Source organism: Gymnogyps californianus, chromosome 1 (genome assembly GCF_018139145.2).
Source record: "Gymnogyps californianus isolate 813 chromosome 1, ASM1813914v2, whole genome shotgun sequence".
Classification (NCBI taxonomy): Eukaryota; Metazoa; Chordata; class Aves; order Accipitriformes; family Cathartidae; genus Gymnogyps; species Gymnogyps californianus.
In genome coordinates this window covers 2485303-2512157 of record NC_059471.1, presented here as the reverse complement: position 1 = coordinate 2512157, position 26855 = coordinate 2485303, and the positions used below count along the sequence as shown (strand labels likewise).

At 46.9% G+C, this 26855-nt stretch overlaps 1 protein-coding gene across 1 annotated transcript in view; it reads left to right on the top strand.

Moving 5' to 3' along the window:
• The window catches only part of MAP6 (microtubule associated protein 6), a 32511-nt gene extending 10721 nt beyond the window's left edge, over positions 1–21790 (top strand). The window contains exons 2-3 of the mRNA XM_050905857.1: positions 19411–19624; positions 21491–21790. Coding sequence (XP_050761814.1) covers positions 19411–19624; positions 21491–21691 — 415 coding nt within the window. The 3' untranslated portion in view covers positions 21692–21790. The remainder of the gene's footprint in view (positions 1–19410; positions 19625–21490) is intronic.
• The last annotated feature ends 5065 nt before the right edge of the window (positions 21791–26855 follow it).

The following is a 26855-nucleotide window of genomic DNA, read 5'->3' as shown; positions in this document are numbered from 1 at the left end:
AGCAACTCTCTATCGGTGAAGTTCCTAAAACTAAGAGGGGAATGAGCTGCAAAGGTCTGATTTTTCCGCTTCGCTGGATTTGTGGAGGCCAGCATGCTGGGTTGCAGATCAGGACTTCGACTGTGCTTTCTGCTCTCGTTATTCGGATATAAAATGGATGTGCAGAAGGTCTGAGATGGGGGGAAAAAGGGGGAGATCAGAGGTCGCAAGTGCAAGATCCCATGAAGGTATGGCAAGCCCTGGGTTGGGTTTGCGTGGGGCTGATGTGCCGTGGCTGGGTGAGAGCCTCCCACCAGGTACCCCGCGCATCCAGGGGACGAACGCGGCGGTCTCAGCCGAGCGGCAGAGCTTGTCGCGGTGTCGGCCAGTAGCTATGGCAACTCGCGCGGAGGATTCCCGAGAGGGATGTGTTGGCAAGCAGCCCGACGGAGGGAGGACACAAGGAAAACCACGTGTTCCCTCCGGGGAGCTGGGATGGGTTTCGGCAGCATCGTCGTGCAGAGAGCGGGGGAGATGCTGTGGTTGAAAGTTGCGGTGGTTTTTCCTCCATCGGTGGGGTAAAAGCCTCCGGCAGCGCTGCGGCGTTGCAGTGGCGTTGGAGCAAAGCTCGGTGCAGGATGCTGTAAGGGGAGAGGTGATTTTATTGTGTCTCGTGGAAATGCTCCCACGGCTCTGGAATAACCCACAAGGCTGGAAGGGTCTGCTGCGTTCGGCCGGTGCGATTTCTGGGATGACATAGAACAGGTTATTTCAGCCATCGACTGGCTGTGGCATCTCCAGAAAGCTAGCTGGCCTTCCGGAGAGATGCAAAGGTCCATCGCTTGATCCTGCCCCAGAGCATGGGCTGAATTGGATTGGTTTTGAGGTTCTCCCCAGCCCCGTTTGCCATGATTCCCCTTCTTGCTTGTTCTGGGGCTGCTAACTAACGTGCTGATCCTTGTCCATGATGGAAAAAGAGGTTTCTCTTTTATGACCAGTTGTGATTTCTCTCTTACTGGCCGCTCTGAGAGCTGGAAACCCTCAGAAAACACAGGCAAATCTGTTGGCTTAGAGGCTGGTTTTCTGGTTGGGCTTCTGCTGGTACCTCTAGTCACATCTGAAGTCTTGGCAGCACTTTTGGTCAGCTTTTGGAAAGCCTAGCTCCTGGAGTTCAGTGGTTATGGGAGGCCCTCAGCTTCAGTGTAGACCAAGGGTCTGGCAGGGTGGTGCGATGTGCAAAGCTGGCAGCGAACAACTGGAAGATGTTTCTTGAAACTCAACGTGCCGTTGCTGTGAGTTGCAGCCAGGAGTGTCTGTCCAGCCCTTCCTACCTCAGTGTTTGGTCTTCCAGTGGCTCTTCAGGCATGTCTAGTAGTCTTTCAGTGGTGACATACACATCGTCATCTTTTTCGCACCCTGTTGGGGAGGAGGGATGCTCTCAGAAGCTAATGGTGGGATCTGGAAACCAGGGTTTCGACCATGTCACACTGATGTTTTTGAAATGGAAATTGGGTGGGAAGTTGTCGTGGTTTAACATCATTCTCACGCTAAATCCAAAACACAGCACTGTACCAGCTACCAAGAAGAAAATTAACTCTATCCCAGCCGAAACCAGCACAGAAGTCAAACTGGATGATGTGTAAAATCAGAAGGGAGGACATGGTGCTTTCACATGAGACTTTTGAGATGACGCAAAATAGGGGGAAACAGAGGCTTGTATTGTTATTATGGTATGGAAAGGGCTAGGATGTCTGAAGGTGGTACACTGCTGTACGGGCCACTTACACAGCCTCGTTGCTCTAATGGCAGGGGGAGCTGTAAGCACTGAAATACATAGAGGACGTATTTTATTTTAAGGTCTCAAAATGCTTGCAAAAAATTCTGATTTAACCTGGTCCCCGTTCTGGATTTCAGCAGACATCATGTTCCAGCCTGTATGAGTATTGCTCGGTGCAAGTCTGGTAGTGTCCAGGTTTGGGGCTGTGCCCTTGGTATAGAAGCTGCACGGATGTGTTATGCAGAAGGTGAAATGAGGGGTATCACCGTGACCCCAACTGCTGTTCACACTCCGTCCCTCTGCTGCATTGGCAGATGTGGAGAGGTTCCTCGGGAAGCTGCAGAGGTGCTGCAGATGTGTTCAGAGCTTCTGCGAAGGGACAAATGAACATGCCTCCGTGCACCACGGGGCAAAAGCAGAGCCGTTGTGCTGCAGCCGCGTGGCTCGAAACATGCCCAGGTGATCATATACTCATGAAATATGATATCATAGGAAATAATTAATATATAATGTTCAGTGTAAGACCGTGTGGAAGGAGACAATACTTATTTACAAAATATAGAAATAGCTTGATTTTTCCTCTTTCTTTCATAGATGTCATTCATTTACACTCACGGTGTACTTGCAGGTACGGAGATGTCCGTGTTCAGGTGCTCTGGCCAGGATCACTGGTGGGCAGTGCACAGGCTAAGGGACATCAGCTTTTCAGTTCTCATTTCACCTCTTGGGTTTTTCTCGGCCGATAACTACAAACTCATTTTTGGACAGATCTTTTTTATCACTTAGGGGTTACTGATCTCAGCGTCACCCTCGAGTCCTAGGGTTAGGACTCTCCGGAGCTCTAGAGACATCTCCCAAGGCCTTGATTCAAATCTCAGTGGAGTCAATGGTAAAAAAAAAACCCACCCTATAGTCAGCTTGGAGCATGGATCCATTTCTGCATGAACATCACAGTTTCAGCTAGCAATGCCACTCACTCAGCTCCTACATCACATGGACCCAGCATTGCTGGGTCAGAGAAGGGCTGAGGTCTGCTCAAGCTCACAGCACAGTGGAGAGAAGGAACCATTTTATCCCTTCTGTATAGGACCCAACCTGCCTTAAATATCCCACAGGCAATTTAAATTTACAGCGCTACTTTCCTCTCATAGTTGTAACTGATACCTTATTGCAGGTAAAAGATTTTTAAGGGCAGAAAGGGGCGTTAGGACCATCCCGTCGGAGTGCCTGTACAGCGCTGTATTTCATCCGTGTAATCTTGTGCTGAGTCCTTCCTTTGTGTTTGGCTAAATCATTTTGCATGCTGGAATTGGAATTCAAAGAGATCTTGACAGCCTGAAATAAATAAGAAGCAGTTCAGGAGAGGTGAGGGCAGGGTACGACATAGAGTTAGGAATCAGCAGCAGCACCGGTGCAGTCGGGAACAGCTGATGCAGGAGCAGTTCTGCAGTGAATCACAAATCACATGTCAGTAATGTTATTTCATTAAAAAAAATAAAAAATTAACCAACAAAACGACTTAAAAAATAAAAAAAATACTTTTGCACTGAGATGAGATGTATGTAGAGGAATTTGACATGTAAGATGTGACGTCCTTCTGCATTAGCAAAGCCTCAGGTAGACTCTTTTGTTCAGGTTTTGGCTTTGTACTTCAGCATAGCTAAGGACCAGAGAAAGTCCTGAGGACACCCATTAGAGAGGTCAGGAGTGCAGAAGACATGGTCGTTGCAGAAAGCTGGGAAGTATTGAATGGTTTTGGATAGAGAACAGAGCACCACAGAGAAATGGATAATTGTCTTTGGATATATGAAATATAACGGTCCATTGGGATGCTCGAACCCGCTGTAGTCACAGTCAAGAGGAGCAAGACTTGGATGTTGAAAGTTAAAAATGTACTAAGCGCTTTGCTGGAGCAAGTCCGAGGGATATTATGCATCTCTGGAGATGCCAGCAGGATATCTCCACAGTCCCTCTCTTTGAAACTAGGAAAAAAATAAGTCATTACCATTCATTCCCTGCATTGATTTTCTGTCTGCAGTGACCTTGGTGCTGCTTGCTTTTCTTTATGCTCCCCAGGGCACAGGTTGGATCAAGCAATTACAGTTTTAATAAAAGATGCCTGGGTGTATGCGTGATGGCATTTGATTCGTATTATCTTGGTGGCTTCTGCTGATCCTCAGTCATTACCCTGCTACCCTCTTTCCTCCCTGCCACGCTCCCAGTCCTTTATCCCACGTTGGGATCCGACTGTTGGAGTCTTATCCCATATTGGACTTCATGTGTCTTTGCAACCGAGACCCAATAACCCGTTAGTGGGCTCAAAGCCTGCTAACGTGCATGCATAGCTGGTGATTTGAAGTCAAAAGCATCATCGCTCGATGGCAGAGGTTAATATGGGACTGCTGACCCTGCCCTGCCTGGCTGCAAACCACCGCATGGGGAGAGCTTGCATGGACATGAGAGCAGGCTCCACGCGGATATCAGAGAGGTTGATGGAAAAAGCCCTATCATTTGGGTCAGGATCAGGATTTGATCCGACAGAGCAGAGGGAGCATCGAGTGAAGCCAAGAATCACCCTTTTTAACTCCTTTAGCTTTGCTCTCAGCAGAGAAAACCCAACGTGACAGCTTCAAGGCAAGCATTTTCCCCACCCTCCTTCGGGTTGATTTTTCTCTTGGCTGGAACGTTAGTTATTTTTTGTAATGCAATATTTAATTATTACTTAATATAAACATTTTATGAACTGTTACAAGGGGTAAATTATTTATGGGAGGGGAAGGAGTGCTTTTTCTGAGCCTCTCTGCTCTGTCGGTTGCAATAAATATCAATCTAGGAGGGTGCTTAAAACATGCATGCTCTGCCTGGGAGACGAGAACAGTGCCTTCTTCTCTCGTCTCGCCTCTCAATTAAGTACCTGCTTAATACATTTGTCCCTAGCATGTTTTATGTCTCGATTAAGCTTGGAACAGCTCCAAAAGAAGAAGTATTTGCAGATCGTCTCATTTCCAAATGCCTGTTGTTTACCCAGCGGATACAAATGGCTCAGAGAGGCTGTAAACATTTGCTGCGCACACAAAAGTGCTTAGTAATAACAAATCCTCCTTCCAGTTCTTTGCAGAAGAGTTATAAAACTGGTGCTTTTAATTTTCAGTCCCCAAATTTACTGCCTGGGAGCTTTTTGTTTTGCTTTAGGAAAGGGATTGCAGTTGCACACGTTTGTGCGCTGGCAGCTGGGTTTGGGTTTTGGCAGGTCGGTCTGTGATTGCAGATGCTTGCAGAGAGCGTGCAGTGGAGGGGTATTTTTATTCAGTCCTACATTAACAATACCCTTCTTGGGAAGTGGGTTTCCCTGATCCAGACATATTTTTAGGGCTATTTACGGCCACATTATGACGGCACCGTCCTCTGGACCAGGTGTCTCTGGACACATGAGCATCGATGCAGCACTGTGTCAAAGCAAGTGGCCCATTTGCAGCCTCCTCCAGATGCTCCAGGCTGGGTCTGGAGGTGCCAAAAGACCCCAGGACATCAGACCCCTGGGTGGTAACATCCCATCGGCTTTCAAAACCACGTCGATGCAAGATGCTGCTGAAAATGGGAACGGTCTCTGAGTTTCTCAGGTGTTTCTGGGCTGTTTTTGTCCCAGCCCGTGCAGCTCTTCGGGCTTTGTTTTCTGCACATAGCATTTCTAAATCCCCTTTGCTGGCACAGGCAGCCGTGCACATACCCTGGGATTTTCTTTCATCTCTTCTTGGTTTTAGCTCCCCAGCGCATGTTACACACAGGCTGCTTGCATCTGGAAACAGAAAACCACGTCTCTACTCCACTTTCTCCTCCAAAGGGAATAAATCCTACACTTTGCATGCTGCTTATTGCTGAGTACCTTGCCTCTCGTTTCCAGACACTCTGATTTCGGGGCTCCTTTCGGCTTCACACCTCTCCTTCGGAGCAGAGCACCAGCCTTGGTAGCACAGGGCCATCATCCCGCGCGTGTGAAGGGTGTGTTTCCCCGATCATTTCAGTGTGCTCGGAACGATGCTTTTGGTAAAGCACAGTGAGGGGCCTCTGAACACGAGCACCTTTGATGTAAAGACACAAGCCATTTTGTCTGTGCTTCGCTTTCAGGGCTTTCCACTCCTCGCAGGCACTGGAGAAGCCCTTGAAAACAACCAATTAATTATAAAATAACCTTCTTCCAGAACCTACTTTCTCACTGTTTCCCGTATAAAGCTTTCCGACAGTCCTCCTGATCCTTTTTTATTTTATGACGGCTTTTGTGCAGACAGCGTGGTACCAGCAGTGACCAGTAATTGCTTCGTTCGCTCACGTCGGTCCTTGTTTTACCTAATTAGGAGGAGATTTCACAATACAGCCATCTGCTCCAGTGCCTTGTGCTGTCTCTTTCCCAGACTCCCCCGAGACAGCTTTGATGGTCCCAGTATTTACCGATTCCGTATCATGGGACTAATCCAGTTGTTGGGGAGCCAGAGTCAGCGAGTCCTCCTCATTACATCATTATTGATGCACAAGTGATGCTGATGGTTTCCCAAGCTTGCAGAGGTGGTGGTGGGGGAAATGGAGAGCGTTTTCTACACTCAATCTTCTCATTTCCTACAGTTCATTTACTTTTGTGCCTGCTGCAGGCAGGGATAGCTTCTAAAGAAAGATGGGTTAACTGGAAGTGGCATAGACTTGAGTATTACACTGTTCAAAGTGATACACTTTAATGGACCTCATTCTGCTCCCTGTTACAGCCATGCAGCCCCGGTGACTTGTGGTGGTGTGTTTTATGGTTTCCTAAAAAGATGCATGGGTATATTAAGCGTTGTCCTCTTCCCAAAGAAGCCTTCCTACCTCCCAGTTCTCCCACGCTGTCCCCCTAAACTGTCTGCTCATCTGCTCAGCCCAGTTTAGTCTTTCTGTGGTGCATTTAAAGCAACCTTCCCCACAGCACCCGGGGCAATTTCAGTGTAATTTCCCCGTGTTTCCTCCCCAGTAATTCTACGTATGTCATGCAAACTCTCGAGCAGGAGCTCTGCACCTTACTGTCCACAGCACAAATCAAATTTTCGTCTAGATTTTGCAGCCCTTGAAATAGGACAGTATTAAGGGTAAAGATGGAGGGGAAATCCGACTCAGCCTTTCATTGCTTTCCCTTAGCTCAGTAATCCTTTATCTTAAGATCCTTGCTCAAGCCTCAGCTCTCTTCTTTCATCTACTTAGTTCACACCCAGCTCTGTTATGGTTCTTCCAGTTAAAAAGAATTACAACCTCTTAATTTCAACTAAAGAAACATTCAAGGGGTACATTGCACAGGAAGGCGTAAAATGGAAAGCAGAATTCAGCCCTCTGTCAAAGCCAGCAACTGGCTTGTCACTTTTGTGTGCTAAAAATATACTTTAGAGTCATTATATATATAAAATCTTGTAAGGAAATAGCACGAGCTCACATACATACACACACGTAGGCACGGCAGAGGCAAGTGGTCAGACCAAATGTAGGTTAATCTGCATTCATCCACGTTCTGTATTGCATTATTCGAGGCTGTGTGGTTGTCACACTGCGTACGTCATGTGTAGCACATCTCCCTATGCCTGACTTCCCCTGCTTGTGTTACACGCTTGGGACACGGTGGAAATGCAGCTCATCGAGCTGCAGAACTGTTTGCTGTGAAATATTCATCGTGTTGGATCTGGTACCCCAGCTGATGGATTCAAGGGATTTGTGCCAGAGTAGTTCTTGCAAAAAATGTCCGCACGGATCAATGGGAAACCACAAAACCTGTCTGCAGTGGGGATGCGACTCGCAGACGTGCCTTGTGGATGGATGATGTATAAAGTGTCATGGATTTGAATTCTCTTTCTTCCTCTGAGAATAAGATATTATGCATCCAAAGCATGTATATATAAGACGTTTGGATTATGTGTTATTTTCTATATTTTGCTTTGTAGACTAAAATAGGATAAAATGGGGTGTCTTTGGAGCCTAAGGATATGTGTGCGCTTTGCTTTCACAGGCGATATTTTAGCTTGGAGGCTCTGAGCTGTTGAAGTGCAAGATCACTTAGGAGATACCTGGTTGTTACAACACCCAGGTTTCAGTGGTCTAACAGAAAATAAGAGGCCATCCTGGTTGCTTGGCCTCTAAGCTGAGCTGCAGGCTTCTCTGTCCTGTAGACATCTAGGAGACAGGTCCATTGGTGTGAGCAGCAATTGAGGCTGTGACCTCGCATCAGTATCTCCATCAGCTCTGCAGGATCGTTGAAGGTGAAGAGGGGATGCTGCCGGGAGACGGCAGGGTTACACCATGTATTCACCTGCCATGGGCAGCATGTACGGAAGAAATATGTGGTATTGAAGATTTTCTTTGCATTGGACTTTCAGCAGCATGTTACTGCTCCAGCCCAGTGCAAGGAAAAACTTGAATACCGCATATTCTGGGCACTAAATTTGCCATGGGGCTTGGTTTACTGCTCTTCTACTTAGTGGTCAGGGTCCTTGTTCCTCAATGCCTCCTCCATGAATGTTCATGGGGATCCTGATCCATGACCTCCCTTTTCCTACCATTTGCCTCGTTGCCATCTTGGACGTGTAAATCTTTTGCAATCAGGTGACTAGGTCTTCTATTAAAGCCCACACCAGAATCGCTTTCATATATTAACTGAAACTGAGATTGTGACTAACTAGTTTCTTCATTTTTCATGTGTACAATTAAGTTTTAGGACACCTGGTGCCCAATCAGCATATGAAGGATATTCAGATACAGTCATATAGTAGCTACTACAGTGAGGAGCAAATAAAAATGCCCCGAGTCATCAATGCAGTGGTAAAACAATAGCTGCTATTTAAGTTTCACCATCTTCCTCCTTTAGCCCCTTTACTGCTGAATCTATTTCTACTCCCGTGCCAGGATGAGCAATTACATTGTCACGCAGACTAGAAAAGAAATCAAAGAGCAACACTAATTTTGAGCTGCATTAGAAACACAGAAAGAAGGGAAGTAACGATTCCCTGAAGGGAGCAGAAAAATACAGCTAGTCGAATAACATTGCTGCGACAGAAGAGCTATTTCATGTCAAACAGCTATGTCCTGACCTTCCTTCGGAGAGACCCATCCTTCTGCATCCGTGATTTGGACGATAATTGAACAAATTCAGGCAAAATCTTACCTGTCGTCCCCAGCGCCGCCCACCTCTGTCTTTTGCCTCAAGGGCAATCCTTGCGGTTCCTATGCAGCTGAACTGCAGTATCACTAAAGCATCCCCAGGTTGGAGAAGGGCCAGGATCGAGGGAACACGAGCTGGCGATGAGCTCAAGCGGCTTCACACCAGAGCTTCCAGGAAAGTCAGGGCAGGAGGGTTTCCCCAGCAGACCCTGCCCAGCACTACGAGGGTAAATGGTCTTCATGAAATCCCCCAGCAGTGTGAACGGAGCAATTTGGACCAGAGCTGTTGTCAGCAGTGCTGGTCAGTGAGATGCACCGTCCTTCATCTCCTTGGGCAGCAGCTCTTCAGTTCTGTAACCGTCTGGCCTGTCGTTGCTGAAAGGTGATGCCTTTGGATTCCCTCCCCATCCTGCTGCTGGATCTCTGGGGGACCTGATCGTACTATGAGTTTGTGAAATGCAATTGCTTCATTTGACCTAAAAAGCTTCGTTTTCCTCGGTCTTAGTTAGCACATCTTGCTGCACCAGATTCCCCTCTTACAAGTCGCATCGTGGATTCACATATAGCTTTTGCAGTGTGGTCCACCAAGCTCTGATTCAGGAAGTCATTTATGCCCGTATTTACATGGAAGGAGCAGCTAAGAGCCGCTGTGCATGTGCTGAAGTGTTTTGCTGCGCCGAAATGATGCATTTTTATTTCGTCTCTTGTTTGTATCTTCAGACACTTGAAACGAGGTGCTGAAAACATCTCTCCACCAAGAATCCCACGGGAGCCAAAGGCTCACGAGGCCACCAGCCGAGCACAGCTTCAGTGTGCCATTTTGTACGGGGATGGGCAGAGGCAGGCAGACTTGAGCTGGAGACAGACCCAGCGTGCAGCGTCGCCACGGGCAGCTGCCGGTTTCTCTGCGTCTCATCAGATATTTGAATGAGTTCATTGCAGTCAGCATGAATTGCACTGAAAAATCTTTGCACTTGAAGAAGAGCAGAATTTACAATGCTGTGTTGTCTTTGCAAGTTCCTCCACTTTTCCTAATATGAAGGTTTCTTCTCAAGGGTTTTTTCCCCTGGGACCTTAATGGATGAGCCTAGATAATTCATGTGGCCATACCTTGATGTAGCTGTGCGGTTGTGCACGTTGTCTTGCAAGGGAGTCAGATACGTGATGCTCTTTGGCCCAGCAAACTCTCACAGGAGCACTTTGGCTCTCCTCACGCTGTTCAGGTTTCTGCAGCCCATCCCGATCTGCCTGTGGCAACACTTTTCCCAATCCTGATCTTGCTACAGCACCCTGTCCATAAAGATGCTTTTGTGTCAAAGCATTCATGCCATGAGCTGCTTTGTTTGTTCAACCTTGTGGCAAATTCTAGTCATCTGCCCATTTGGAGGACCAAGGGGGATGAGACACTGCTCTTGCTCCAACCAACTGGAGCATAGACATCCAGGCCATTAAATGGGATGTTAGCAGAGCTTTGACCTGGGCCCTGACCCATCTTCCAGGGGTGAACATGACGTTTAGAGATGGGTTGTTTCTGCAAGCATGCTCAGAAATGTCAGGCTGTGATCACCCTGGTAGCTTTCCTAACAGGCTGCATTGACTGGCTTCATTGGTGACACCAACATTGAATTCACCAACTTTACAAGCTTGAGCATGTATGAAGATAGCACAGCAACTTCTGCATGGAATGGCCACTATATGTCCCTTCATCAGCAGGACCCATAGGCTTATAACATCAAGGGAAATTCAGAGAGGTGTAAACTGGCAAATCTCCATGGGGCTGTGATTCACACCGGGAGGGTTCCTGAGGTCTCACTGCCATTGGGTTTAACCTCTCTTCAGATCTCCAGATGGACCTTTCCCTGGTTTCTGGCACATCTGCAGTGGGATCTCCCAGTGTTATCTTCCCCAGAGTCTACGCTCCTCCCTGTGGTGGGTATTTAGTCACCAGGAGGTGGGGAGGGCCTTGGGCTGCTGGGCTGTAGCAGATGCTGATGGATATCCTTTATCTGGCTCCGACTGTGCTTTCCCCATGGCTGGCTGAGCACGGGGACTTGGGTGAACGCTGCAGGCTAAAGAGTGGAGCTCAGGTGAAGGTAGCAGCGGAAGGAAGGAGATGATCATGGGGGTGCTGGTGTTTACCCTGAGGTCCACCAAGTGGACTTTGTGTGTCAAAGGTGCCCAGATGTGCCACCTAGTCTGAGTATGGGGATTTATCTCACCCTTTCCTATCATACATGGACCTCTTCATGCTGCTCAGTATCCCAGTGGCTGGCTATTCCTCACGGATGGTCCTCAACTCTCCTATTTCTCTGTGCTGAGACATGAGCAGTGGCAGGGTTGTTACTCTTGGGGTTTCTCTCCCACGACTGCGTTGCTCTCTCAGCTCCTTGGCCTTCTGCAGTGTTCACCGTGACCTTCAGTCATGTATCTGTGACGTTTTAGACATGACAGCATGTGCAATAATTCTGCCTCCTTGGAAGGCCATGCTCCGTGGCCCTCAGGCAACGCAATATCCATGATTTGTGGGCTGCTGACTCAAGCAACTTTTATAAATGGATCGCAGCATGGTTCTGCTCTGCCAAATGACTCGACTTCATCCTTTTCAGTACATTAATCATATCTCACTCATAGCCTGCTTCAGCCAGTGCTAAAGTCGCCTTGTTGAAGGCTCAGCACTTTCTTCCTCTTCTCTGCCAGTGCTGTACTTGTTGGGCCCTAACCAGGGATGTCCACAGATACTGGTCCCTCCCCATCCTGCTCACACTTACTCCATTGTGCATTGTCCAAGTTTCGAATGCATGCATTAATATATCACATTGTTTTAGTCTTTGTACACAATTAGATATTGGCTTGTCCAAACTGACTTGCTCGGTGTACTTATATGTGTGTGTGTGTGTGTGTGTGTGCATGTCTTAGACGTTGATTATTAATGTTTGGGAAAAAATAATCTTGGGCACCAGGAGCTTCATTATACCATTCACGGTCTCAGTGCAGCTTTACAGTAAATTATTGTGTACAAGATAATAGCATGGGCATTAGAGGATAAAGCTGTCATTAAGCATCCACGTAGGAGTTGGAGACAGGGCACTTGGATGCAGCAGACAATGAGGGGGTAGTTCTTGCACTTGCGGTGGCAAATTTTGTATGTTGACAAGAGCACTGCAGTAGGAGTTGGTTGGAATCGATCTTTTAACCAAAGCGGGCTGGGGTGGGAGATGGGATGAAACGGTTGAAGCCAGTGTCTTGGGGTGCAGGGGACATATTGTGTTGCAATAACATGTCAGGCTGTCAGAAGCAGCACGGAATCATCCAGGTCCAGGGTTTTACACTTATTTCTCTGGGAAGCAAGGACACGCTGTGCCGTTTACTGTTGCACGAGGGACCTCAGCATGGGGCAGTGTTCCTTTATCGCTGAAAATGTGTTAGGAGTCATGTTTTGGCTCTTGCAGAACAGTAACCATTGATCAGGCTTCTCTTTAAAATTAATTGTGTTTGCAGGAGGATACACAGCCTGTTTATATTGAGCCCAAATGGAATTTTTCTGTTCACATTAGAAAAGAGAAAAGCTTTAGGATCAAAACATGTGCGTGCTCCTCATATGAGCAATCCTTTGTGAGCAGAATTTGCTCCCAGTCCAGCTAGTCCGATATCTTCTGGCTGATCGCGGCCAGAACCAGACAACTGGAGGGAGACTGGAGGAGATTCCCACAGTGTGGAATAGCTCCTGCTTCGGCCCATAGTTTGTAGAGAACAGCTAAATGGTGAGGAGCAGTGTTAATGATTATCTCAAGGATGTGTTGCTGAAATTTCCTTTGATACCTCTGAATATTCTCAATATTGATCTGAACAGCCATGACTTAATTAAATCTCATTAAATGCTGGACTTCAGTGACCTCCTTTGGCATTGAGTTCCAGAGTTTGACCAGGCATTATCATTGATTTGGGGTTTCCCACTGTTTCATTTCACTGAACATCTCTTTTCCTGCATTAAAAGGGAAAAGGGAGCTGGAGAGTATTTGGAAGCAAATGATACTCTATTCCAGAAAGGCAAAATAATTTGAAAAGCCCAGACAAATTTGCTACTTAGTTGGGCCAAAACGTATTTTTTTTTCATTGCTGTTTTGTTTAGAGGAGTATTAGGGAGAAATGTGATGTTCTGAAATATTCCTTGTGAAGCAGTTTGATATTTTGCTTCATAAGGGGATTCATAGTCCTTTCGTGTTGTCCTGAGTAGAATAAGGGAAAAATGGGATGGAAAAGAATTAAAGAAACTGAAAAAGAAAGTTAAATTTTAATTTCAGAATGAATGAAACATTTCAGGCCAAACATTTCGTAAAGGATTTTTTTTCCCAGTGAAAAATCTGAATATTTTTCATTTGTGGTGGAACCATAGTTTTTCAAAGTAAGCTAGAAATATCCCTTCTGTGCAGGGCTTCACCATGAAGTTCCTGGTCTCCCTTTTCTGCGCCATTCGTTATTTCATACGTGCACATCAGGATGAGAGACTTGGGCTGGCTCAGTGCCGGTAAAATTTCTGTCAGCAGAATACATTTAACATCCTGTGCTGATTCTGAACAAACGTAACCTCTCTTTAAAGTCCTTCAAAGTAGGTGGAAGCTTTGAAGTGGTTAAACCTGGCCCCATCTCCCCCTCCTTCCCCCTCTTGGCTTTCCTCTGGCATCAATAGATGAAGGCAATCAACGCCTACATGAGCGTTGGTGAGCATCTCCAGAGATGGCTGCATGCCATAGCTTGGAGCTGACATCACCCCCATGTCCCCTGGCTGGGGTGGAGGAAGATGTTAAGGTCACCTTCACCTGCAACCACCTGTAGCAATCCTCAGCCAAGGGGAAAATGCAATTAAAATAAAATAACCAGGGTGGATGAAGCCCCACGCAAGAGCAGTGTGGTATCCACTGATATATGTGGAGAGCAACTCTTGCCGTTAATGGATATAGATCAGGCCACCACCTCCCCAGGCTACTGTCATCTTGTAAGAAGATCTGCTGCCTATTATTTCGCAAGACGCCCGCCCCATGCTATGCAGCCCTATGTTCTCGTCAGGTCTGTAGATGACTAAACTCCCTTTATCTTCACTGGGAATTTTTCCTGTTGGACTTGGCTTGCAAAAGGTCATCTGATGCCTCATATACTCCTTTTTGTTGAGTTTCATTTTGATGTTCATTTTAGGTCAGCACTGGGTTCCTGATTAATTCTAATTATTCTTTGTAAGGCTGGGACCAGAGCTAGGCAGAAAATTAGGAGACGTGTAATTTGCTGCTATTGCAGTTCAACCCCTCCCTTTCATGCCAAGATAGCGATTCTTAAAATGTACTTTTAATGTACTTACTTAAAATCTTCCTCAGCAAAATTAAGAGCAATGAAAATCCCTTAGACAAAGAATTACAGAGCTGGACTAAGCTGTGCCTGCTGGGTTTGTCCATACTGGTGCTAGTCCATGCTCATGACTCATCCTTGCAGCATGAAGCAAAGGCTTTTGCTCAGGTTTTAGGTGAGCTTTGAGGCTGAGCTCTTTTAGGATGGGGTCTAGCACGCTCCTGAAATACTTTCAGAGCTAATTTTGTGTGGAGCGGTCTGCGGTGGTCCAGACACCACTACAACCTGTTGTTCTCAAAACAGGGAAAAATAACATTTTCCGGGCTCATTTCAGATTGCAGCCAGAATTTGTAACTTTTGGGCGCCTTCCCCGCAAACTGGCCTTGGGGTGTTAAATAGTAACGAGGGAGGTCTCAGAACTGCAGGGGCTTTCTCCAAACCAGGGTTAGTTTTAGTGTTACAGGAGCAGCCGATACGATACCTTAGAGAACAGATCTTTTTACTATTCCCAGAATACCCCAAAAAAATCAACTCTTAAAGCTGCTGCTTTTCCTCTCACTTCTTTGCTGCATATAAGGAGTATATAAATTTAGAATGCAGCATCTCTGAGTGACATAAATATCCTGGAGCATCATGCCGGTCCCAGACAGCACAGTGCGACTGCTCTAAGAGAGTGTAGCCGTGCCGGGCGCTGTTTGGACGACATGAGCTCATGGTGACGTAGGACCATATCAGACAGACATTTGATGGAGAGTCACCAGACCTGGAAGGGGGATTTAGGTCACCTTCCTGAGACGTCTCCCTCATCCCTACAATCAATAGAGACGCAGACCCCAAGAAGGGCACCTGCCTTCTCGTTCGTACTTTGCCTTAGTAAATTCAATGTGCCTGGCACTCAAATGTGGTGATCCAGGCTGTGAAGTTGCTAGCCCACTCCTGCCTACATTTTTGACCCAGGATAACTAGTACTTTTCCAAGCAATTGTTGGACTGGGTTCAGGAGCTGGCATGTTCCAAGGGCAGTTCCCAACTGGCTGTTTTCCCTCACTCATCTGTGGTGGAGACAGAGAGATTTAGGAATTAGTACTTTTGTGCTAATTAACCATGGTGAAGTTGAGTTTCTGGGCACTGGCGCAACCAGCACAGAATAGCCTGTGTCTATTCTAGTAACACTTTTTTGCAGTTTATGTGTTGCTTGAGTATGACAAATAGGCACTGAGATCAGCTTGCTGCACCAGACGTAGCCGTAGTAAGTGGTCTGAGCCTCTCCTCCTTCCACTGCCTCTGCAAGCTCTGGATAGCAGATATGCAGGACTGGGCACACTGAGCGCTCGAGCGTGGTCACAGCAGGGAGTAGGTGGTCCGTCCCAGGTGTGGTAGGACTCCATATGAACGTGGCCCATGCTCTCTCACATGCTTGAAGGGACTGGCTCTAGTGTGATAGCTGATGGTGTGCAATCATGCACATTGGCCTGAAAAGGATTTAGAATAGAATCATAGAATCATGGAATGGTTTGGGTTGGAAGGGACCTTTCAAGGTCATCTAGTCCAACCCCCCTGCCATGGGCAGGGACATCTTCAACTCGATCAGGTTGCTCAGAGCCCCGTCCAACCTGACCTTGAATGTTTCCAGGGATGGGGCATCTCCCACCTCTCTGGGCAACCTGTTATTTCTAGATGTGCACTGAATCCGTATGACATACCTGGTAGTTACAACTTCTTTGTCAACACTGTAAAATATTTCAAGATCAATAGCCTTCTATCCTCCACTTCCAGAGAAGATCGTGGCTGAGCTATTTCAGAGCTGGTGGACATAGTGCATCAGCATGCATCCAGCCTAAGTACGGCTCTTGGTCTATATCCTTTGCCTGCAAAGCCAGGCTTATCTTGGGAGACGCAGGGTAGTCAAGGGTCCTGTCGCCGAGTACAGCGGAGCTGAGTACTCACAGAATTGTTACACCTACATTAAGACCAGCAAAGCAAGGACGGAGAAGAGCAGAGGAATTCATGCTCATTTTTAACAGTCAGATGAGATTGGTTGTTGCATTAACAGCCCAGCTCTATTGCATGGCCTCTTGCTTTAGCATTTCAGCGGCTAGCCCATGGGAGTGCAGAAATGCATTCCCTGCCAGCCCGCAGGTAGCACGAGGCTTTTTTCTCCCTTTTCCCCACCTCGTGTGTCTGCCTTTTCTACAGAGATCACAGGCTTTTCAGGGAGCAGCCCGTCTCTTTCTGTATGTTTGCATAATGCGGTGCATAATGAGCTTGCCAGGCACTATGGTAACAAATACGATCACGCTGCTTCACAGCTCACCTGCATATAAACAAGCATTTTATGAGCAGCAGAATGAATAAATCCTGGTTTGTGTTCCATCTTTAAAGTCCAGCCCCTACGTGCACGGTACTAGAGCCTCCATCCTTCGTCTCTGGTTCTGTAGATGCAAGCTGTGCTTAGGTTTGCCGATTGACCTGGTGGTTCATGTGGGCTGGTTGGCCACCTGGCCTTAAAATAAGTAAGAAAATAAACTTTACCTGCCTTTCCCTGAGTTGAAGAACACCGTTTGGATGTTCCTCCTGTGCCCACTCACTGATTTTGAGGAAAGGTGGTGTGATTTTCACCTCTGAGATTTCTACCTCTGCCACAAATATGATAGAAAGTAGCTAACGGGTTCAGAAGTTGCTAGGGAGGGATCTGAGTGACAGATAGACACGGGCAGAGAGAATTAGTGCATGATGTTCTTTCCTTTGGAAAGCACTTGAAAATATCTAGTCTACTTTGGAACAAAAGTGGATCCTAGGAAGAGACCTCTTATCTTCTGAGGAGCTTGGGTTGAACTTTGAGTTTGTGAGTAATGTATTCACATCTTTAATCCAGTTCTTTAAAGATGTTTCTTCTTCCTTTCTCTCAACTCTTCATGCAGGAGGGATGTTTTAACAATGGACTGCAGAGAAAGATCTGTGGACAAATGGGTGACGTTCAGTGAACAGGAACCGAGGGGACACAAATGAGCCCATTCGTGTATTGCCCATTCAGTGCAAGAGTTTCAGGAAGAATAGCATCCTTCAAACAGGCAGTATCCCTGGGCCTTTGGCAGCATTATCCAAGCCCAAGAAGGGCTGAACAGTAAGAGAAGGGGAGGGAAATGAAGAAATACGTGGAAAAGAAAAAGCAGGTGTAGCTGGAATCAACAATAAGAAAGGATGGAGAGTAGGCGATGGGATTTGGCTCATAGATTAAGATACCTACGTTTCAGGGTGTATGTGTGAGTGTCTTCATGTATGCTAGATGTTTGTATTCCCTTCAGTGGAGAAGTAGTCAGTCAACAGAGCCCCAAGAGGCGTTCAGCTCTTCCTAAAGCAGTCACCCATCTTTGGCATAGGAAAGGGCTCTCCAAGCTCCACTGACTGTGTTGGCCAGTCCGCCTTGACTACAACAAGGACACGGTTACACTGCAGATGTGGTGAGACCTGAACGTAGGCATCTTAGGAGAAGAAATGCACCCAGGAAGCCGTTGCAACCAGCAGTTATCTTAGAAGAAAAAGGGTTTTTTCTGTCTTTGCAGTGGGACTGTGTGAATGGGAAATGTAGTACTGGGTGGGCAGGGAGCTGCACTGATCCTGCACGTGAAGGGATCATTTACTACTGGTCCCTGGCGACAACAGATGAACTTCTGCAGCCTAGCGTCCCTGCCTAAGTGGGTCCTCTGATGACCGATGAAGTATGTGTGCGTGTCCATACTAAAGCTTTCCTGAGTCTCTGACCTCAGTCCAACTGCTTATCCTCATAAAAGTAAAAACTGAGTATTTCCATGACCGTTTGTCAAATTTAGTTGAAGCTGATTAAAATGTTCAGAGCTATTATGGGAAGGGATTGACCGGCAGATACATAGTACCCTCACACAGGGCTCATTCCCCTAATAAACCAGGCTGAAAATCCCAAAGGTGGTTGAGTGGAACAGAGCAAGAGGGAACAGGGTCTGCAACTTAGAGGTCCCATTGCCTCAGAGGTCCTGAAATTAAGACAAGGGCTTTGATTTCCATGGAAAATTCTCCCCTTTGCGGAGGGCTTGTATCACCACTGTTAGGATAGCTCCTGGCTTGCGTTGGAGTCTTAAGGATCTAAACGCTGACTGGGACCATGTCTGAGCACAACCCTGTCTGTTTAAGGTAGCGACATGCTTGGGGTTTCTCCGTCCCCATTCTCAGATGAATGGCAATTGTTAGAGAGAAAATGAAATGGTTTGCTTCAAAACTGGAAAGCTGTTGGTGCTCTGTTGGGAAGAACAACAAAATGCAAGAGAGGGAGTCTGTGGATGGGAATCAGAATGTGTCCAGCAGGTGCTAAAAATCTTTGAAATGTGTTTGGGGTTTTTTTCTCCAAAAACTTGCAGCTCTGTCCAAAAGAAATGAAAGATGGTGTTATTTTTTTCAGTAACTTGGGAATTCACCATCAGCTAATAAAGAGAAGCCATAGCTCACAATACCTGATAAACTAAGACAGTTTTATCTTAAACTGTTCCTTTACGGAATTAATAAAACTGTTGTGCATAATTTGGTGCAATATAGGTGAAATGATACAATTCACTGCTTACAGGCATGGGTAAGGGGTGTCTGTAGGAAAGCTTGCCTCCTTACACTTCTGAATCACCCAGCTCGCTTGCCTGCAGGGAAATTTGCTGAGAAGTGTGTGTCCTGTGTTGAGTTGCAGAACATCAATTTTGGTGTTCCTTTCTAAATATTCTTTTCCACCGTAATGGCAAGAGTCAGGAACTGCTCGCAGGTAGCTTCAGTGCAGAGGTGAAGCTATAGAGACAAAAAAGCATCTATGTTTTCAAAAAAAGCATGGCAGTCACATCTGAGGCCAGATTTGCAGAGGGCACCTGACCATTGTCACACAAGTAGCAGGTTGTCTGGTGCCCAGGAGTGGCTGATTTTAATAGACCAAATTTCATTTGAACTTTTCCTAATGTCTCAGTGGGATTTGGATGAGGTAATAAATGAGCTGTTGGGAGCCAGTTTCTTTGTAAACCTGACTAGATGGTGGCTAAAGCCCTTCCAAATAGACCTTGATGGGCAATGGGAGATTCCATTCCCGCATTACCACTACTCTTCTGTTGGTTTAATTCCTGAACCCCTTTCTTTTTTGATCTTCAGAAACGAGTTCAGACCCTGGGTAGACGTCAAGCCTGTGAAAGCTATAAAAGCGAAGGCCCAGTACAAGCCGCCAGAGGAGAAAATGACCCATGAAACCAGTTACAGTGCTCAATTCAAGGGGGAAACCAGTAAGCCTGCTCCAGCCGATAACAAATTCCTGGAGCGCAGAAGGATACGCACTCTCTACAGCGAACCCTACAAAGAACCGCCAAAGGTGAGAAACGCGATGGAAGGGACCCAGGGCCATCACTGCTCCTGGTGGGACATGTCCAACACAGTAAGGCTGGGCTGAACACTGCCTGCTGTCATTCCTCTTACGTGGCATCTTCATTTCCGAGCAGCGGGTGCATCTGGGGATCCACCTTGGAGGTGGTGGGGGATGAAAAACTGAATATGACCCGGCAATGTGCGCTCACAGCCCAGAGATCCAACCGTATCCTGGGCTGCATCAAAAGAAGCGTGGCCAGCAGGTCGAGGGAGGGGATTCTGCCCCTCTGCTCCGCTCTGGTGAGACCCCACCTGCAGCACTGCGTTCAGCTCTGGGGCCCCCAACATAAGAAGGACGTGGACCTGTTGGAGCGGGTCCAGAGGAGGCCACAAAATTGATCAGAGGGCTGGAGCACCTCTCCTATGAGGACAGGCTGAGAGAGTTGGGGTTGTTTGTACTAGAGAAGAGAAGGCTCCAGGGAGACCTTACAGCAGCCTTCCAGTACCTAAAGGGGGCCTACAGGAAAGATGGGGAGGGACTCTTTATCAGGGAGTGTAGCGATAGGACGAGGGGTAACGGTTTTAAACTGAAAGAGGGCAGATTTAGATTAGATGTAAGGAAGAAGTTCTTTACTGTGAGGGAGGTGAGGCACTGGCACAGGTTGCCCAGAGAAGCTGTGGATGCCCCATCCCTGGAAGTGTTCAAGGCCAGGTTGGATGGGGCTTTGAGCAACCTGATCCAGTGGAAGGTGTCCCTGCCCATGGCAGGGGGGTTGGAACTAGATGGTCTTTAAGGTCCCTTCCAACCCAAACCATTCTATGATGCTATGTGCTCTAGTACAGGTTGACGCACTTTGGAGACAATAGTGCCCTAAGTCAAACTGTAAAGAAGTGAGGGCAGGGCCAAGATGAAGAGGTTTTTGCATTGTCGTTTCCCAGGTGATTATCTAGACAGCTTTCTCTTTCTCCCTCTCCCTCCAAAACTATAGGCACCCCACATTACACTTTATCCCAGGAACGACATGGTAAGAGCCAGATCTTCATCTGCAATTAATTCAGAGCGCTCCACAGATTTTGACAGTAAGCACTTTTGGCTTTGGTCAGATCAAGGACATGTGTCGAGAAGGACCTGGGCTGAAATGTCTTCCAGCCTTGTTTGCTAGGAGCAGTGGAGGATCTGCATATAAAAGGAGTCAGTCTGTGCAGTTTTAAACCTAGGACCATTAGTTCTTCCCAGAGTTTATAAGTACTCAGATTTGTGAGTTCTCAGAGGGATGGCAGGGCCAGCATGGAGGAGCTGAAGGCTTGTGTTCCTCCTTAATTTTGAAGCTGTCCTCCCTATTTTGGGGGCTGTAGAAACAGGTGGATGCAAGACACTGTTGTGGACTTTGCTCAGGTGCCAATCGGTGTCCTGCACCCCAGCTATCTATCTCCAAGTAATTCTCCTCCGTTGTGGCAATCAGGACAAACAGACTGAGGAGTCATGTCCTGCAAGAAAGGCGGGGATTTGTAGCAGCCTTTTTGTCCTGAGCATCATTTCTCTGCTTCAAATCCAGAGAGACAATCCCCTCTGGGCTTGCAAAGCCCCTCCTGAAGTCAGAGAAAGACGGAGGAATTGATATAACGACTGATAATATTCCCTCTCCTGTTTACCCTACTGTGACTTCAGGGCATCAACACCCTGAAAGGAGTTGGCCATTTGTAACTCAGCATGCCCCCAGCTGCTCCCCTCCCTTCGTGGCAGGCCATAGCTGAGTAGATAAGTAACATTCATGTCGTTTCTGATCTAAATCCTGTTTTCCACCTGTCCTTGTGTCTCTCTTTCTCTCTCTCCATCTCTGTGTTGTCGTTTTGCATGCCGCCCTCCATGCAGGTGGAAAAGCCTAGCGTAAAGCCTTCCAAACCAAAAAAGACCACAACAAGCCATAAACCCCTGAAAAAGGCCAAAGACAAGCAGATTGCATCTGGCCGGGCTGCCAAGAAAAAGAGCGCCGAGACCTCCAACACGGGAAAGCCAGAGGACAAGGAGAAAAGTAAAGAGATGAACAATAAACTGGCTGAGGCAAAAGAGTAAATGTCACTGCACTTTCTTTCTCTTTTTTTTCCTTTTCTTTCTTTCTTTCTTTCTTCCCTTTTTTTTTTTCCTTTGATTAAATAAAGGCCACAAAATTAATTAGAGGCTTCTAATCTGCTTTTTGTTCTGATTGTATTAGAAGCTTTTCTGTTTTATTTCCAAGGAGGATTAGGGAATCCTTGTTTCTGAGGTCAGGTTGTTCTGCTTTGCCTGCACAACACGGCTCTGCACAGAGTGAGGGACGTGGGAATGCACAAGCGGGGTCGTAGGAGATGAAGGTGATGGATCAACCGTGATTGCGTCCAACAGCCTGCCCCTTTCCTTGGGCTTGGTCCTTCAACGCTTTGACGGCGTGGAAGTGCCCGTTGAGCCATGGAGGGGCTGTGCTCTCATCCCATGAGGCCCTTTTTGGGGTTGGCCGTTGTTCGGTCATCTCCCACTGGTGTCAGCAGGTGAAAGGGTTTGGAGGCAGAGAGGATCAGAGGTTCATTCATGGTGCTGTGGATCTGCTGTAAATCCACTAGAATCAGTGGTGTGGCCAAAAGCGATTTCCCCTGGTGACACTGGTGGGACTTCTGCTCCAAGAAGCAACAGGAAAGGAGATCCCGTGCAAATAAAGGGCCAAATTCTTCCCCAGAGTAGCTGGGGGGTAGGTCTAGCTGCATCAAGGCAGCTTCACCCATCAACACCACTTGAAGTCCTTGATTTAAGAAAAAAAAAAGGAGTGAGGGAAGGCACAGAGAGCAGTGAAGACTTCCCAAGCATGTGGCAGGTCAGACTAGGTTATCAGCAGGCTGTTCTTCCCTATTGTTTCCCCTAGGTTATGGATCTTTTTAGTTATTCCTGGTTTGTTTTGAATCTTGGTCTGCTTTCTTCACTTCTGGGGTGCCAGTAGACAGAGCTAGATTTCAGAAAGAGGTTTAGTTTGCAGACGTGACCTTCCAAGGGGTAGAAAGAAATGAGTCGCCAAGGATGGCTAGAGCTGTCAGCCCCCGTTGTTTTGACTCTCCCAGCTATTGGAGTTCCTGTTGGCTCGTAAGCATTCTAAGAGGGCCATAAACCAGTTGCTGGGATCCCTAGACTCCCTCCAGGCAAGATCTCAGGGTTTCAATCCTATTTACTGTGCTCTTACTCTAGGAAATCCCCATGCCCAGCAAGACCAGTTCGGAAGTTGTAAACACAGCGGGACCATTTGTCAGCGAGTATGAACTGGCCCAACAGACTGGCATTGCATACCCCAGAATCTGGGTCGTTGAGTCAATGGGAGCTGGGAGAGGTATGGTCCCAATCCAAATTTATGTGCCTCACTTCTGGATTGGGTCCTAAATACATAAGGATTAATCTTGATCCCACCAAACTGAGCTGTTAAACTCTCCTGTTTAGGAGAGCAGCTGCAAGTCAAGATGCAAAGTTCTTCTTTATTTGTGCAGCTCAGCATTTCTATCCTAACATGCAGTCCAGCTTGAAACTTTCAGAGAACAGGCAATTGGGAAGAACAGAGAGATGGGAAGTAGGGTAGGGAGGTGGTGTAAGAGGAGAGTATCAGAACTGTGTTGCTGTAGAGGTGTTCGAATGAGGGAAGTCTTGCTGCTAGGATATTTTAGAGATGTGAAACTATCTAACAGAAAAAGGGATGGGCCGGGAGGGTGAGGAGTCCCGTTTTTGGGGTCTCACCCCATTAGAATTGGGTCTTTTGGAAACATAAATGAGTGGTGGGCTACAAGGCTGAGAGAAAGTTTCCAAAGAGGAGGAAAGCTCTGTGGTATACAGATAGTGACATTTGCTGGCCTTAGTAATGAATAAATGCCAAGTTCAGTGTATTGTGTGATGTGTCCTGTTTGCCTTGCGCTAACAGCCTAAACCTTTGAGTATAAGTAAGTGTAGTGTTCTGAATTCAGTGGTGTATTTCCAAGCTTAGCTGTGTTAGAACTGTGTGCTATGAGCTAGTCAGGTTGTGTATGTGGAAAATATATATTCATATATAGAAATATATATATTTAAACCTCCGATGTTTAGGAGGAAACCAGGGAAATCCTCCAGGAAGTAAAACTGTGGAAATCTTTGCGAATGTAGTGCATTTTTTGATGTGCATGCTCCATGGAGATGCTGACCTGTCCATATTGACCATTGCTTTTCTGAGCGCTCAGAAGCCCCTGCAGCACCGCTCAAGTGCAAAGCTCAGCTCTATCTCCAGAGCAGCTCGGCGAAAGGCTTGTGTTGAGCTGGTGGAGAGGAGCGCCGCTCACAGCTCTTCCTACCCCGTCACACAAGGGACAACTGGCCAGAGAAGCCTGAGCTTCCAAGACTTGGTGTGATTCCTTGGCATTTAGATGCTTCATGCATCTTCACGCTCCTCAGTAACGTCCTTTCCTATTGCAGGATATAGCAACAGCCGTGAAGATGACGTGTCACAGCAGGCAGAACATGTCAGGAAGGCACGTAGACAGTTACCAATAGCCCAACACACCGATCTCACTGTACATGAGGAAAGACCATGCCAAACAATTCTCCCTATTATTTTTTGGCCCTAAGTTTCACATTGAAAGAGACACCACACTTGCCACCATTTCACCTGGAATTCAATGGGAATTTAGCCCTTGACTTCAAGGGTAACCAAATTTTGCCCAAGGAACATCATTAAGATGCTCAGACCACCTAATCCAAGCATCTCCATGACTCTGGATCAACTGCTCATCATCCAGGGCTTCAGGATTGCTTCTTCTCAAAGAAGAGCATCCATCACAGTGTTTGAATGAAACATGCACAGTGAGTAGTCAGAATATGGCCTTATGTTTCCTTAATACATGAAGTTTTTGGTGGCATCTAACTACAAAGCTAGGTATGACTAAATTCCCTCTCTAGTGAGGGAACTTTCCAAGGGCCATTAAGCTCCCTATTTTGGACACCTCTCTTTGGGTGGGATAAATGATCCTTGGAAGGTTTCGATCTTTGCAGAAAGAGCCTGGGACACTGGTAGGGCCTGGGGACCTCCCCCTCAGACACCAGCAAAACAGGGATATAAATCCTGGCCTTTGCTCCATGTGCACCAGGTCCTCAGCATACATCCAAGCACACAGTTTAGCGTTGCATTGAATGCCAGGAACTGCAGCAGAGTCAGGCCTCAGGGTGAAATCCCGCATTGCTCTCCCTTCCACAGACTTTATGCCCATCCGACCCTCTCAGGTTTATCAGAAAGGAGACCAAATCTCTGCCGTTTCAAGTTCACTTTGGACTCTGAGCTTGTCGATCCCACTGGGAAAGAGTGCTCTGCTGTTCTGTGTTTCCAGCTACCACGATGCTGATTCTGTTTCACCGCTAATTTGTAATATGTTTTGCTTTCCTTGTAAAAAGAGAAAAAAAAAAGAAAAAAAAGAAATGTTTTGCTTTTTACCCTGTGAAAGTTCCTACGCTGTCTATTGCTTGCTTTCTCATTTTCACTGTATTGTACTGTTACTCCTTTCTGCAAAATGGTGCTAATTGCTGACTGAGCTCCTGTTTTCTGACTGCTTTGCACACCGATCACCTGCTTCTTCATTTGCAACGCGTCCGGTGTCAAAACATGGCTCCCGTGAATTCCACAAACTCTTGCCTCTTGGAGGCAGATAGGAAGTGTCTAATTAATATTTTGTGGCCTGGGTTTGGTTGCATATCACAAATTGTCTCTTGTAATGTGTTAAGCACACCTCCTCGTGGTGCTTTTTCATTCTTGCTGTTCTAATGAGAATGACACACACAAACACACACACACACCCACACACACACAAATTAATGTATAGCCAATTGATTGTGACGTGCTTGTGATCTTTGCTTGCTCAAAGGGGTTTTTTTTTCCAATGATAAATAAATGCTAAAGACGAATACCACCTCCTTGATCTTGTTTTCTCGATAAGAAGCGCAGTTAAGTGAAAGAAACACCCTTCCAGCCGTAATCAGAGTTGTGTTGCTTAGAGCCGCCACTTCCGTGCCTGCCGTAGGGACAACTGAGCGGTGGCAGTCTGACTCCCTTTAGATGGCTGCTAACCTCAGACTAGCCTGACGTGAGAGCTAAGCGTTTGCAAATGTGAAGACGGACAGTGAAGTCGTGTGGACGGAGCAGGTAGCTTGCTTTTATTTTCTGGGCGTACAGTGTCTCGAGCAGAGGGTTCGTGCGGTGAGCGGCTGCTGCTGCACCTTGCTCGTGTCCACGTTGCGCTGGATCAGGGAGCAGAAACCGAGCCCCATCGTAGAGCTGGAGGGACGGGGAGGTGCTGTGGGTGAGGTCGCTTAATTACGCAACCCTTTTCCAACCGCCTACAGCTTTTGCTTTGGCCCAAAACCACCCGAAAGGCCCGTGAGAGGGGTCAAGGGGCCATAAATCCTCATTGAAAGGAGGTGGCAAATTCTTGGGTTGAGGCGCTGCAAGCCTAGCCACCGCTGAACAGGCACTTGGCAGTGTCTGTGGAAGTGCAAAGCACTGACTTTATATTAATGAAAGCGTTGGCTATCTGGAGAAGATGATGGTTGAGAAGAAGGCAGGGCTGAGGGCACAATTTTGTTTTAAATGGTGAACCCTAATCTTAGTTGCATCTCTTTTTTTCTTTTAATTAGCCTGTAAGCTCCTACCTGCAATTTTTATTTTTAATCATGTTTTCTCTTTTAATGGATATTCCAATAACATCCCCACCAACCCGAGGAAAATTGTCTGCATTGGGCTTGTATTTTGAAATCTCTCCTCCAACATAGCTCTGCTGACTTCCATGGAGCACCAACCTTTTTCTGCCTTGCCGTTTCTGGGTGCTATTTCTCATCCCTGCCTGGTTTACGAATCACTTTCTGAATTTATTCCATTTGTGACTACATGCTAGTAACAGCGCTGCTTTCTGATGTCCTGCCCTATCACCCTGCCTTCCCTCTCCCTTCCCCACCAGCTTCATCCATTCATCGATCACACATAATTATATGATCTTTAAAGTGTTTCAGCTGAGCTGTAGGTCCAGGGATTTGTCATTTCACCCCTCCACAGCTGGTATTGGAGAAAACGTTCATTGTTAAAAGATTGGTCGTTGATGGGGCTCGTCTGTGACAATCCATGTCGGCCAACAAAATGTTTCTCCCATGCCACAGAGGTGCGGGGTCTTTTCCATGCTGCAGCATGGATGGGTAATCCGTCTGGTCCCACCCAGCT